The 14,970-nt window shown below is 49.4% G+C and overlaps 1 protein-coding gene across 1 annotated transcript in view; it reads right to left on the bottom strand.

Moving 5' to 3' along the window:
* Nucleotides 1-14,970, bottom strand: part of unc13d (unc-13 homolog D (C. elegans)) — a 653,595-nt gene that overhangs the window by 492,570 nt on the left and 146,055 nt on the right. Inside the window, exons 10-11 of the mRNA XM_072481965.1 lie at nt 8,290-8,397; nt 7,948-8,040 (exon numbers count right to left, since the gene is read on the bottom strand). Coding sequence (XP_072338066.1) covers nt 7,948-8,040; nt 8,290-8,397 — 201 coding nt within the window. The remainder of the gene's footprint in view (nt 1-7,947; nt 8,041-8,289; nt 8,398-14,970) is intronic.

Below are 14,970 nucleotides of genomic sequence, written 5' to 3' on the forward strand. Positions count from 1 at the left end.
CAATGTAACCCATCCGCCATCATCCCATTCTCGCCTATAATACCCATCCACCGTCACCCCATTCTCTCAAGTAATGCCCGTACGCCATCACCCCATTCTCTCCAATGTAACCCATCCGCCATCAACTCATTCTCTCCAATGTAACCCATCCGCCATCACCCCATTCTCGCCAATAATACCCATCCACCGTCACCCCATTCTCTCCAGTAATGCCAGTACGCCATCACCCCATTCTCTCCAATGTAACCCATCCGCCATCACCCCATTCTCTCCAATAATACCCATCCGGCATCACCCCATTCTCTCCAATAATACCCATCCACCATCACCCCATTCTCTCCAATAATACCCATCCACCGTCACCCCATTCTCTCCAGTAATGCCCGTATGCCAGCACCCCATTCTCTCCAATGTAACCCATCTGCCATCACCCCATTCTCTCCAATAATACCCATCCACCATTACCCCATTCTCTCCAATAATACCCATCCACTATCAACCCCATTCTCTCCAATAATACCCATCCACCATTACCCCATTCTCTCCAATAATTCCCATCCACCATCAACCCCATTCTCTCCAATAATACCCATCCACTGTCACCCCATTCTCTCCAGTAATGCCCGTACGCCATCACCCCATTCTCTCCAATAATACCCGTACGCCATCACCCAAATCTCTCCAATAATACCCGTACGCCATCACCCCATTCTCTCCAATGTAATCCATCCGCCATCACCCCATTCTCTCCAATGTAACCCATCCACCATCACCCCATTCTCTTCAGTAATACCCATCCATCATCACCGCATTCTCTCCAATAATACCCATCCACCATCACCCCATTCTCTCCAACGTAACCCATCCGCCATCACCCCAATCTCTCCAATGTAACCCATCCGCCATCACCCCATTCTCCACAATGTAACCCATCCGCCATCACCCCATTCTCTCCAATGTAACCCATCCATCATCACCCCATTCTCTCCAGTAATACCCATCCACCATCAAGCCCATTCTCTCCAATACCGATCCACCATCACCCCATTCTCTCCAATAATACCCATCCACCATCACCCCATTCTCTCCAATAATACCCATCCACCATCACGCCCATTCTCTCCAATACCCATCCATCCATCATCAGCCCATTCTCTCCAATAATACCCAACCCCCATCACCCCATCCTCTCCAATAATACCCATCCACCATCACCCCATTCTCTCCAATGTAACCCATCAGCCATCACCCCATTCTCTCCAATAATACCCATCCCCCATCACCCCAATCTCTCCAATAATACCCATCCCACATCACCACATTCTCTCCAATGTAACCCATCAGCTACCAAACCATTCTCTCCAATAATATCCATCCACTATCACCCCATTCTCTCCAATACCCATCCACCATCACCCCATTCTCTCCAATGTAACCCATCAGCCATCACCCCATTCTCTCCAATAATACCCATCCGCCATCACCCCATTCTCTCCAATAATACCCATCCCCCATCACCCCATTCTCTCCAATAATACCCATCCACCATCTGCCCATTCACGCCAATACCCATTCGCCATCACCCCATTCTCGCCAATAACACCCGTCCACCATCACCCCATTCTCTCCAATAATACCCGTACGCCATCACCCAATTCTCTCCAATGTAACCCATCCGCCATCACCCCATTCTCTCCAATAATACCCGTACGCCATCACCCCATTCTCTCCAATAATACCCGTACGCCATCACCCCATTCTCTCCAATGTAACCCATCCGCCACCACCCCATTCTCTCCAATGTAACCCATCCGCCATCATCCCATTCTCGCCTATAATACCCATCCACCGTCACCCCATTCTCTCCAATAATACCCGTACGCCATCACCCCATTCTCTCCAATAATACCCGTACGCCATCACCCCATTCTCTCCAATGTAACCCATCCACCATCAGCCCATTCTCTCCAATGTAACCCATCCACCATCACCCCATTCTCTCCAATAATACCCATCCGGCATCACCCCATTCTCTCCAATAATACGCATCCACCATCACCCCATTCTCTCCAATAATACCCATCCACCGTCACCCCATTCTCTCCAGTAATGCCCGTATGCCAGCACCCCATTCTCTCCAATGTAACCCATCTGCCATCACCACATTCTCTCCAATAATACCCATCCACCATCACCCCATTCTCTCCAATAATACCTATCCACTATCAACCCCATTCTCTCCAATAATACCCATCCACCATCACCACATTCTCTCCAATAATACCCATCCACCATCAACCCCATTCTCTCCAATAATACCAATCCCCCATCACCCCAATCTCTCCAATAATACCCATCCCCCATCACCCCATTCTCTCCAATGTAACCCATCAGCCACCAAACCATTCTCTCAAATAATATCCATCCACTACCACCCCATTCTCTCCGATACCCATCCACCATCACCCCATTCTCTCCAATGTAACCCATCAGCCATCACCCCATTTCTCCAATAACACCCATCCACCATCACCCCATTCTCTCCAATAACACCCATCCACCATTACCCCATTCTCTCCAATAATACCCATCCACCATCACCCCATTCTCTCCAATAATACCCGTACGCCATCACCCCATTCTCTCCAATAATACCCATCCACCATCACCCCATTCTCTCCAATAATACCCGTCCACCATCAGCCCATTCTCTCCAATAATACCCATCCGCCATCACCCCATTCTCTCCAATAACACCCATCCACCATCACCCCATCCTCTCCAATAATACCCATCCACCATCACACCATTGTCTCCAATAATACCCATCCACCATCACCACATTCTCTCCAATAATACCCATCCACCATCACCCCATTCTCTCCAATAATACCCATCCGCCATCACACCATTCTCTCCTATAATACCCATCCACCATTACCCCATTCTCACCAATAATACCCATCCACCATCACCCCATTCTCTCCAATAATACCCATCCCCATCACCCCATTCTCTCCAATAATACCCATCCACCATCACCCCATTCTCTCCAATAATAACCATCCACCATCACACCATTCTCTCCAATAATACCCGTACGCCATCACCCCATTCTCTCCAATAATACCCATCCGCTATCACACCATTCTCTCCAATAATACCCATCCACCATTACCCCATTCTCACCAATAATACCCATCCACCATCACCCCATTCTCTCCAATAATACCCATCCACCATCACACCATTCCCTCCAATAATACCTATCCACCATCACCCCATTCTCTCCAATAATACCCATCCCCATCACCCCATTCTCTCCAATAATACCCATCCACCATCACCCCATTCTCTCCAATAATACCCATCCGCCATCATACCATTCTCTCCAATAATACCCATCCACCATCACCCCATTCTCTCCAATACCCATCCCCCAATTCTCTCCAATAATACCCATCCGCCATCACCCCATTCTCTCCAATAATACCCATCCGCCATCACCCCATTCTCTCCAATAATACCCATCCCCCATCACCCCACTCTATCTGATAATATCCAGTCACCATCACCCCATTCTCTCCAATAATACCCAACCACCATCACCCCATTCTCGCCAATGTAACCCATCAGCCATCAACTCATTCTCTCCAATAATACCCATCCCCATCACCCCATTCTATCCAATAATACCCATCCACCATCACCCGATTCCCTCAAGTAATACCCATCCGCCATCACCCCATTCTCTCCAATAATAGCCATCCCCCATCACCCCATTCTCTCCAATAATACCCATCCACCATCACCCGATTCCCTCAAATAATACCCGTCCCCATCACCCCATTCTCTCCAGTAATACCCATCCACCATCACCCCATTCTCTCCAGTAATACCCATCCCCCATCACCCCAGTCTATCTGATAATATCCAGTCACCATCACCCCATTCTCTCCAATAATACCCATCACCCCATTCTCTCCAATAATACCCATCCCCCATCACCCCACTCTATCTGATAATATCCAATCACCATCACACCATTCTCTCCAATAATACCCATCCACCATCACCCCATTCTCTCCAATGTAACCCATCAGCCATCAACCCATTCTCTCCAATAATTCCCATCCGCCATCACCCCATTCTCTCCAATAATACCCATCCCCCATCACCCCATCTCTCCAATAATACCCATCCACCAGCACCCCATTCTCTCCAATAATACCCATCCCCCATCACCCCATTCTCTCCAATAATACCCATCCCCATCACCCCACTCTATCCGATAATATCCAGTCACCATCACTCCACTCTATCTGATAATATCCAGTCACCATCAACCCACTCTGTCTGATAATATCCAGTCACCATCACCCCACTCTATCTGATAATATCCAGTCACCATTACCCCACTCTATCTGATAATATCCTGTCACCATCACTCCACTCTATCTGATAATATCCAGTCACCATCACCCCACTCAATCTGATAATATCCAGTCACCATCACTCCACTCCATCTGATAATATCCAGTCACCATCACCCCACTCTATCTGATAATATCCTGTCACCATCACCCCACTCTATCTGATAATATCCAGTCACCATCACCCCACTCCATCTGATAATATCCACTCACCATCACCCCACTCCATCTGATAACATCCAGTCACCATCACCCCACTGTGTCTGATAATATCCAGTCACCATCCCCCCACTCTATCTGATAATATCCAGTCACCATCACCCCACTCTATCTGATAATATCCAGTCATCTTTACCCCCTCTACCTGATAATATCCTGTCACCATCACTCCACTCTATCTGATAATATCCAGTCACCATCACCCCACTCAATCTGATAATATCCAGTCACCATCACTCCACTCCATCTGATAATATCCAGTCACCATCACCCCACTCTATCTGATAATATCCAGTCATCTTTACCCCCTCTATCTGATAATATCCAGTCAGCTTTACCCCACTCTATCTGATAATATCCTGTCACCATCACCCCACTCTATCTGATAATATCCAGTCACCATCACCCCACTCCATTTGATAATATCCACTCACCATCACCCCACTCTATCTGATAACATCCAGTCACCATCACCCCACTGTGTCTGATAATATCCAGTCACCATCCCCCCACTCTATCTGATAATATCCAGTCACCATCACCCCACTCTGTCTGATAATATCCAGTCACCATCACCCCACTCTGTCTGATAATATCCAGTCACCATCACTCCACTCTATCTGATAATATCCAGTCACCATCACTGCACTCTATCCGATAATATCCAGTCACCATCACTCCACTCTATCCGATAATATCCCGTCACCATCACTCCACTCTATCTGATAATCTCCAGTCACCATCACTCCACTCTATCTGATAATCTCCAGTCACCATCACCCCACTCTATCTGATTATATCCAGTCACCATCACCCCACTCTATCTGATAATATCCAGTCACCATCACCCCACTTTATCTGATAATATCCAGTCACCACTACACCACTCTATCCGATAATATCCAGTCACCATTACACCACTCTATCTGATAATATCCAGTCACCATCACCCCACTCTATCTGATAATATCCAGTCAGCTTTACCCCACTCTATCTGATAATATCTAGTCAGCTTTACCCCACTCTGTCTGATCATCTCCTGTCAGCTTTACCCCACTCTATCTGATAATATCCAGTCAGCTTTACCCCACTCTGTCTGATAATATCCAGTCACCATCACCCCACTCTATCTGATAATATCCAGTCAGCTTTACCCCACTCTGTCTGATCATCTCCTGTCAGCTTTACCCCACTCTATCTGATAATATCTAGTCAGCTTTACCCCACTCTGTCTGATCATCTCCTGTCAGCTTTACCCCACTCTATCTGATAATATCCAGTCAGCTTTACCCCACTCTATCTGATAATATCCTGTCACCATCACCCCACTCGATCTGATAATATCCAGTCAGCGTTACCCCACTCTATCTGATAATATCCTGTCACCATCACCCCACTCTATCTGATAATATCCAGTCACCATCACCCCACTCCATCTGATAATATCCAGTCACCATCACCCCACTCCATCTGATAATATCCACTCACCATCACCCCACTCTGTCTGATAATATCCAGTCAGCTTTCCCCCACTCCATCTGTTAATATCCAGTCAGCTTTCCCCACTCTATCCAATAATATCCAGTCACCATCACTCCACTCTATCTGATAATATCCAGTCACCATCACCCCACTCTGTCTGATAATATCCAGTCAGCTTTACCCCACTCTGTCTGATAATATCCAGTCAGCTTTACCCCACTCTATCTGATAATATCCAGTCAGCTTTCCCCACTCTATCCAATAATATCCAGTCACCATCACTCCACTCTATCTGATAATATCCACTCACCATCACCCCACTCTATCTGATAATATCCAGTCACCATCACCCCACTCTATCTGATAATATCCAGTCACCATCACCCCACTCCATCTGATAATATCCAGTCACCATCACCCCACTCGATCTGAAAATATTCACTCAGCTTTACCCCACTCTATCTGATAATATCCAATCAGCTTTACCCCACTCTATCTGATTATATCCAGTCACCATCACCCCACTCTTTCCGATAATCTCCAGTCACCATTACCCCACTCTATCTGATAATATCCAGTCAGCTTTACCCCACTCTATCCGATAATATCCAGTCACCATCACCCCACTCTTTCCGATAATCTCAAGTCACCATCACCCCACTCTATCTGATAATATCCAGTCACCATCACCCCACTTTATCTGATAATATCCAGTCACCACTACACCACTCTATCTGATAATCTCCAGTCACCATTACCCCACTCTATCTGATAATATCCAGTCAGCTTTACCCCACTCTATCTGATAATATCCAGTCAGCTTTACCCCACTCTATCTGATAATCTCCAGTCACCATTACCCCACTCTATCTGATAATATCCAGTCAGCTTTACCCCACTCTATCTGATTATATCCAGTCATCATCACCCCACTCTTTCCGATAATCTCAAGTCACCATCACCCCTCTCTATCTGATAATATCCAGTCACCATCACCCCACTCTATCTGATAATATCCAGTCAGCTTTACCCCCTCTATCTGATAATATCCAGTCAGCTTTACCCCACTCTATCTGATAATATCCAGTCAGCTTTACCCCACTCTATCTGATAATATCCAGTCACCATCACCCCACTCTATCTGATAATATCCAGTCACCATCACCCCACTCTATCTGATAATATCCAGTCAGCTTTACCCCCTCTATCTGATAATATCCAGTCAGCTTTACCCCACTCTATCTGATAATATCCAGTCAGCTTTACCCCACTCTATCTGATAATATCCAGTCACCATCACCCCACTCTATCTGATAATATCCAGTCACCATCACCCCACTCTATCTGATAATATCCAGTCAGCTTTACCCCACTCTATCTAATAATATCCAGTCACCACTCTCCCCAATATTACCTATCCGCCATCACCCCACTCTCTCCGGGCAGCACGGTAGCACAGTGGTTAACACGGTGGTTTCACAAACCCCGTGTCCGAGCTACGATTCCCGGCTGGATTACTGTCTGTGCGGAGTCTGCACGTTCTCCCGTGTCTGCGTGGATTTCCTCCGGGTGCTCCGGTTTCCTCCCACTACTCCCGAAAGACGTACTGTTAGGTAATTTGGACATTCTGAATTCTCCCTCTGTGTACCCAAACAGGCGCTGGAATGTGTCGACATGGGGCTTTTCACAGTAACTTCATTGCAGTGTAAGACTATTTGTGACAATAACAATTATTATTATTTATTGATACCCACTTATTTCATCCAACTTGCCAGCCATGTTCATGTGGATCCACAATCCCAAATGTTCATACCTGTCTCTGCAGCCTGTCATACTGCACAAACTGCTGCAGTAGACTGCGATGGATCCAAAACACTGGCTCTTGTTTGCTCAGTGTGGTTTCCCTCTGCGAACAGAAATATGAAGAATAAATCCTCCTCCCATTAAGCACTTGAGTAAATTGCAGAGCCAGATCAACCCACCCGTCCACTATGTTCAGCTCATTAATAGGGACTGAAACCCCTGAGGAATGTTCTCCAGTTATCTGAGGATGAAATTCCCCTTCTGGGAGTATGCTTCTGTAAGCTTTAGCCTGGTGCCTCCTTCTACTCACTAATACGGTGTTTATATGTGGCATAGTTTGTACCACTTGTACCTCTTCATGGATAACTTTCAGCTGTAGGTGACACTTCCCTCGATCAGGGTAGGTCTCTGTACGAGGTTCCAGAGGATACCATTCATCTTCAGGAGTGTAGGACAGGTCCTGCAAAATATACAGTGAAACATGAGAGAGCATAGAACAAAGCAAAGACAACTCTACACATCAAATCCACAACTTTCACACACTCTGTAAAGCCTACTGACCTCCTGCCAAAACCCAACCACACTCTACCTCACTCCAGAGACTTGAGCCTATAATTCGGGCTGACCTCCAGTGCAGTACTGAGGGAGTGCTGCACACTCTGACATGCTGACTTTCAGATGTGATGTTAACATTGAGGCCTGGACTGTATATCAGGTGCATGTGGAAGATCCCATGGTATGACTGGAAGAGTAAAGGAGTTCTGTGTTCTTACTGGGTTGTTCAACCCTCAACCAACAACATCAAAGAACAGATTAGCTGGCTACTATCGCCTCGCTGGCAGAACAAGAAACCTTAACATGTTTCAAGAAGGAACTGGACAGGTTCTTATTAATAAATGGGATTCAGTGTCATTAGGAACACAGATACTGTGGTCGAGGGGTTAGATTGTCTGAAATTGTTGACATCAAAGAGATTTCCCATTGAAAGTCATTTTTATTTAAGTATTACAGTACTTCATTGGATGTAAAGTTGTCCGGTAGTTGCAAAAAACGCTATATAAAGATCCTATATGTACCGGTTCATTGAATCACTGGGTTAAAAGGCTGCATTCTGTATACGGATCAGAAGGTTCCTGCATTTCATCACCAGGCTGCGTTACTTTAACCTAGTGCCTTTTGCAGCAGGATAACTGCTCCTGGTGTGCTCTGGTTCAGTATGTGGTGGGGACCATCACCTTCCAGATTCGGCTTCCTGATCTAAAGCACATCAGTGTGAATGTTTGATGATGGCTGAGTTATGAAGCCCTTCCATGTCTCATGGTCTGCCAACAATTACTGTCTAGGTCACAGGTAAATAATGATAACTTGAGTGAAATTCTGAGTGATGTCCTGAATCTCTCGATCTGCATCCCAGAGGGATTCAGTGCCTTCAGGAGAGGGAAAATCTGGAGAAGGATGCTTCACCAATACATGGGACAGGAAGCTATTGTAGTTGAAATGGACAGGGTCAATTACCACCTCTGTTATTGCTCGTTGGGGCTCATTACACCATCTTTCCTGCAGGGGATGAAGCATCCAGCCAAATTAAGTGGGAGTCACATACCTGGGGCTGGTTAGATGGGCAGAAGAGTAGCAAATGGAATTTAACCAGGGAATATACAATGAATGGAACCCATGGAAGTACAGAGGATAAAAGGGACCTTGGTGTGCATGTTCAGAGATCTCTGAAGTCAACAGGACAGGTAAATGAGGTGGTTAAGAAGGCATAAGAGATTCTTGCCTTTATTGGCCAAGGCATTGAATCTAAGAGCAGGGAGGTTATGATGGAGCTGTACAAAATGCTGGTTTCGCCCCAGCTGGAGTACTGTGTGTCGTTCTGGTCACCACACTATCAAAATGAATTGATTGCACTGGAGAGGGTGCTGAGGAGATTCACCAGGATGTGGCTTGGCTGGATAGTTTCAGCTATCAAGAGAGACTCAATAGGCAAGTTATCATTATTTGTATTCCCTGGAGCAGAGAAGGCTGAGGGGGGACCTGATTCAGGTATATAAAACTATGAGGGTCATAGATGGGGTGAACAGGAAGGTACTTTTCCCCTTATTGGAGAGGTCAATAACCAGGCGGCATAGATTTAAGGTAATGGGCAAGAGGTTTAGAGGAGATGTGAGGAAAATCTTTTTCACCCATAGGGTGGTTAGAACCTGAAACTCACTACCTAAAGGGTGGTAGAGGTGGGAACTTCTCAACTTTAAGAAGTATTTAGATGAGCACTTGAAATACCAGTGTCTGCAAGGCTATGGGCCAAGTGCTGGCAAATGGGATTAGAATAGTTAGGTGCTTGATGGTTGACACAGAAGCGATGGGCCGAAGGTCCTCTTTCTGTGCTGTAAAACTCTACAGGAGCGATTCTCCCCCAAAATGTCTAAGTTAATTTGCGGCGGGTTTTTCGGGGAGTTTCCCGCCAGCTCTGCCAGCACGTTCCCCACAGCTATTCAAAGACACAGTGGGCTGGATTATCCGTTTCTGAGACGAAGTGCTGACGCTGTCGTGAAAAATATGGAATTTTACAATGACAAAAACGGCGCAAGTGTAACGATTCAGCAACTCCAAAGGGGCTAGCACGGGCGTCACGTGAAACGCCAGCGTTTGCAAGCAAAATGGCGCCGGATTCGCCGGTTCCCTGATTGCCGCACAGCTGCAGCCGTACTTAAGCGATTCATCCCCCCCCCCCCTCACACACACACACACCATCGCAGCCAACATGGCTGGAAGGAGAGCAGCGCCACGGTTCCGGGTCGCAGCAGAGCTAGAGACACTCCTGGATGCCATGAAAGAGCAGCAGCTATCCTGTACCCCGGCCTGGGAGGAAGGTTGTCAGGCACCGCCATTCATCATGCCTAAGGGCAAGTGGCACGCGCCATCAGCGCCGTGGGCAAAGTCGTTCGGACTGCCATCCAGTGCAGAAACAAACTGCACGACCTCCTCAGGGCGACCAGGGTGAGTAGGCAGCACTGTGGATCTGGCACCAAGCCCCCATATATGTGTGTGGGGGGGGCCCCCACACACATATAACACAAACCCCCCTGGGTGACGGTCGGACCACCACCCTGTCGCACATGCCTGCACCCATGCCAGCCGCAATCATCTACCCAACCCCTGGTATGCATGCGCCGGACTGTCTAACAGTTGTGTTGTTTGTGTTTGCCCCCCGCCCTAGGACAAGGCCACACACAACCGCCAGGAGCGGGAGAAGGCCGGAGGGGGACCACCAGACCTGCGTCCCCTCACCGTGCCCGAGCAGAGGGCTCTGGACATAGTTCAGCGGCCCAGAGGAGAGAGGACAGCGCTGGAACAGTACAGAACCTCGGACTCCACCCCCCCCCCCCCCACCCTCCTGTCCCTGGTGCACCTGGTGGGCAGCGGGTAGAACAGGGCGGCACCACACCACCCGTGACGCCCGAGGAGCAGCCGAGTCCATCCAGGCCGGGCCACCCCAGGAGACATGCGCCAACGGGGACCCTCGTCGCAGGGCAGGAGTCACAACAGTCCGCCTCCACTCCTGCTGTACCGTCTGAAGAACCACCTGGGCGCAGTGTTAGGGCCCATAAGGCCAGAACGTTAGACAGCAGTTAAGTTGGCACAGGTGCAGGGTACAGTTTAGTTATAGGGGCTAGGGCACAGACAGTATATGCCTCTTCACATTAAACACCCGTTAACACCGTTGAAACCTGCCTCTGTTCTCCGTCTGATGGGTGTGGGGGTAGGGCAGTCAGTGCTGGCCAGTGGGAGTGGGGAACGGGTGAAGGCCCCGTGGGCGGACCGTGTTACCTCACCCTTCCCCCCGCCCCGACCGTCCCCATCACCCCATCCCCAGCGATTCAATAGGGCCGTGTGATGGAGTGGCCAGCTCGCATGCAGGGATCACCTAGGTGGAAGGTGCTACTGTGGGCAGGAGTCAGACATTGTCAAACGATGTGGAGCATGGAGCTCATCGCAGAGCGGGCTGTCATCATCCTCCATCCCATGGACCAGACCCGCTGCCACTGGCAACCTAGTGCCCCCAGCTCGTAGGACCTCTAGATAGTCAAAGGCTTTTTCCCAAGGTCAATTACTAGGGGGCATAGGTTTAGAGGAGATGTACGAGGCAAGTTTTTTTACACAGAGGTTAGTGGGTGTCTGGAACTCGCTGCCGGAGGAGGTGGTGGAAGCAGGGATGATAGTGACGTTTAAGAGTACAGGTTCATAGCTCCTTGAAGGTGGAGTCGCAGATGGACAGGGTGGTGAAGAAGGCATTCAACATGCTTGGTTTCATTGGTCAGAACATTGAATACAGGAGTTGGGACGTCTTGTTGAAGTTGTACAAGACATTGGTCCGGCCACACTTGGAATACTGTGTGCAGTTCTGGTCACCCTATTATAGGAAGGATATTATTAAACTGGAAAGAGTGCAGAAAAGATTTACTAGGATGTTGCCGGGACTTGATGGTTTGAGTTATAAGGAGAGGCTGGATAGACTGGGACTTTTTTCCTTGGAGCGTAGGAGGCTTAGGGGTGATCTTATAGAGGTCTATAAAATAATGAGGGGCATAGATAAGGTAGATAGTCAACATCTTTTCCCAAAGGTAGGGGAGTCTAAAACTAGAGGGCATAGGTTTAAGGTGAGAGGGGAGAGATTCAGAAGGGCCCAGAGGGGCAATTTCTTCACTCAGAGAGTAGTGATTGTCTGGAATGGGCTGCCAGAGGTAGTAGTAGAGGCGGGTACAATTGTGTCTTTTAAAAAGCATTTAGATAGTTACATGGGTAAGATGGGTATAGAGGGTTATGGGCCAAGTGCGGGCAACTGGGACTAGCTTAATGGTAAAAACTGGGCGGCATGGACTGGTTGGGCCGAAGGGCCTGTTTCCATGCTGTAAACTTCTATGATTCTATGATTCTATAAGGGGCATCTTGACAAATACATGAATAGGATGGGAATAGAGGGATACGGACCCCGGAAGTGTAGAAGATTTTAGTTTAGACTGGCAGCATGGGCGGCACAGGCTTGGAGGGCCGAAGGGCCTGTTCCTGTGCTGTACTTTTCTTTGTTCTTTGTTCTTTGTTGTATTATGGAGGTGTGGTAGTCACCACTGATGTATACATTGTACATAGAGGATGTCGGTGTAGGTGCTTTACGGTAAGGCCCCTGTGCTACAGGTATGGGGGTAGTTCCCTGCCTGCTGGCTCCACCCAGTAGGCGGAGTATAAATATGTGTGCTCCTCGTACAGCAGCCATTTCACCAGCTGCTGTAGGAGGCCACATATCTTAGTGTAATAAAGCCTCGATTGCATCCAACTCTCGTCTTTGTGTAATTGATCGTGTATCAATTTATTACACTAAGTTTTCAGAAGATGGACCTCCGCATCAAGCCGGATCGCCTGCAACTGCATCTGCAAGCAGACAATGCCAAAAAGGACTTTGAACATTGGCTAGCCTGTTTCAAAGCATACATCGGGTCTGCACCAGACCCAATTCCAGAAGCTCAGAAGATTCAGATCCTTTACACGCGGCTGAGCTCCAACGTCTTTCCACTTATCCAGGACGCGCCGACCTACGCAGACACCATGGCGCTACTGAAGGAAAAAACGCTCAGCGGACTAACACGCTCTACGCCAGGCACCTCCTCTCCACACGGCATCAACTTCCTGGTGAGTCAGTGTAAGAGTTCTGGCGTGCCCTGATTCCCCTAGTTAGAGATTGTGACTGTCAGGCCGTCTCGGCCACGGAACACTCGAACTTGCTCATGAGAGACACTTTTATTACGGGGATAGGGTCCGATTACATCCGCCAGCGCCTCTTAGAAGGGACCAGGCTCGACCTCGTGGAAACCAAAAAGCTAGTGCCCTCGCTTACGGTTGCTTCGCGCAACATCCAGGTCTACGCCCCCGACCACGCGGCCCACCCCTCCTGTGCATCGTGGACGCCGCAGACGGCCGCCCCATCGTGGACCCCACCAGCGACCGCCCTCAGACAGCCCCACGCCTGTGCCACGCGGCAGCTCACCAGCCCCGGGGGCCCCAAATGTTACTTCTGTGGGCAGTCCAAACACCCCCGACAGCGCTGCCCGGCCCGGAGTGCCCTTTGCAAGGCCTGTGGCAAGAAGGGGCACTTCGCTGCGGTGTGCCAGGCCCGCTCAGTCACCGCTATTATTCCAGCTCCCCCACGTGCCGCCAATGGGCGCCGCCATCTTCCCCTCACCGGACCACGTGCGGCCCGTGGGCGGCGCCATCTTGTTCGACCCCCACCACGTACAGCCTGTGGGTGCCGCCATCTTGTTCTCCCCAGGATCATCAGGCGCCGTCATCCCGTTTTCCCCACGACACGTGCGGCCCGTGGGCATCATCATCTTACCAGGACCCATGCCCCCTGGGCACATCATCTGGCCGCGCGCCGCCCGCAACCGCCGATGACCAGCCGCGTCTCACCTCGGTCACGATTGACCAGTCTCGCCCACACACCCTGGCAACGGCTTCTACCAACGTGAAGATCGATGGGCACGAGATCTCCTGTCTGCTGGACTCCGGGAGTACCGAGAGCTTCATTCACCCTGATACAGTAAGGCGCTGCTCGCTCGTGGTACACCCCGCTAACCAGAGAATCTCCCTGGCCTCCAGGTCCCACTCCGTGGTGATCCGGGGGTACTGCATCGCCACTCTCACTGTCCAGGGCGTGGAGTTCAGCGGCTTCCGCCTCTACGTCCTCCCCAAACTCTGCGCTGCCTTGCTACTCAGCCTGGACTTCCAGTGCGACCTCCAGTCCAGCACTGAAATTCGGCGGGCCCCTACCACCCATTACTGTGTGCGGCCTCGCGACCCTAAAGGTCGACTCACCTTCCCTATTTGCAAACTTAACCCCGGATTGCAAACCCGTCACCACCAGGAGCAGCCGGTACAGCGCCCAGGACAGGACCTTCATCAGGTCCGAGGTCCTGCGACTGCTTCGGGAAGGCATCATCGAGCCCAGCAACAGCCCCTGGAGTGCCCAAGTGGTAAT

This window comes from Scyliorhinus torazame, chromosome 18 (assembly GCF_047496885.1).
Source record: "Scyliorhinus torazame isolate Kashiwa2021f chromosome 18, sScyTor2.1, whole genome shotgun sequence".
In the NCBI taxonomy this organism is placed as follows: domain Eukaryota; kingdom Metazoa; phylum Chordata; class Chondrichthyes; order Carcharhiniformes; family Scyliorhinidae; genus Scyliorhinus; species Scyliorhinus torazame.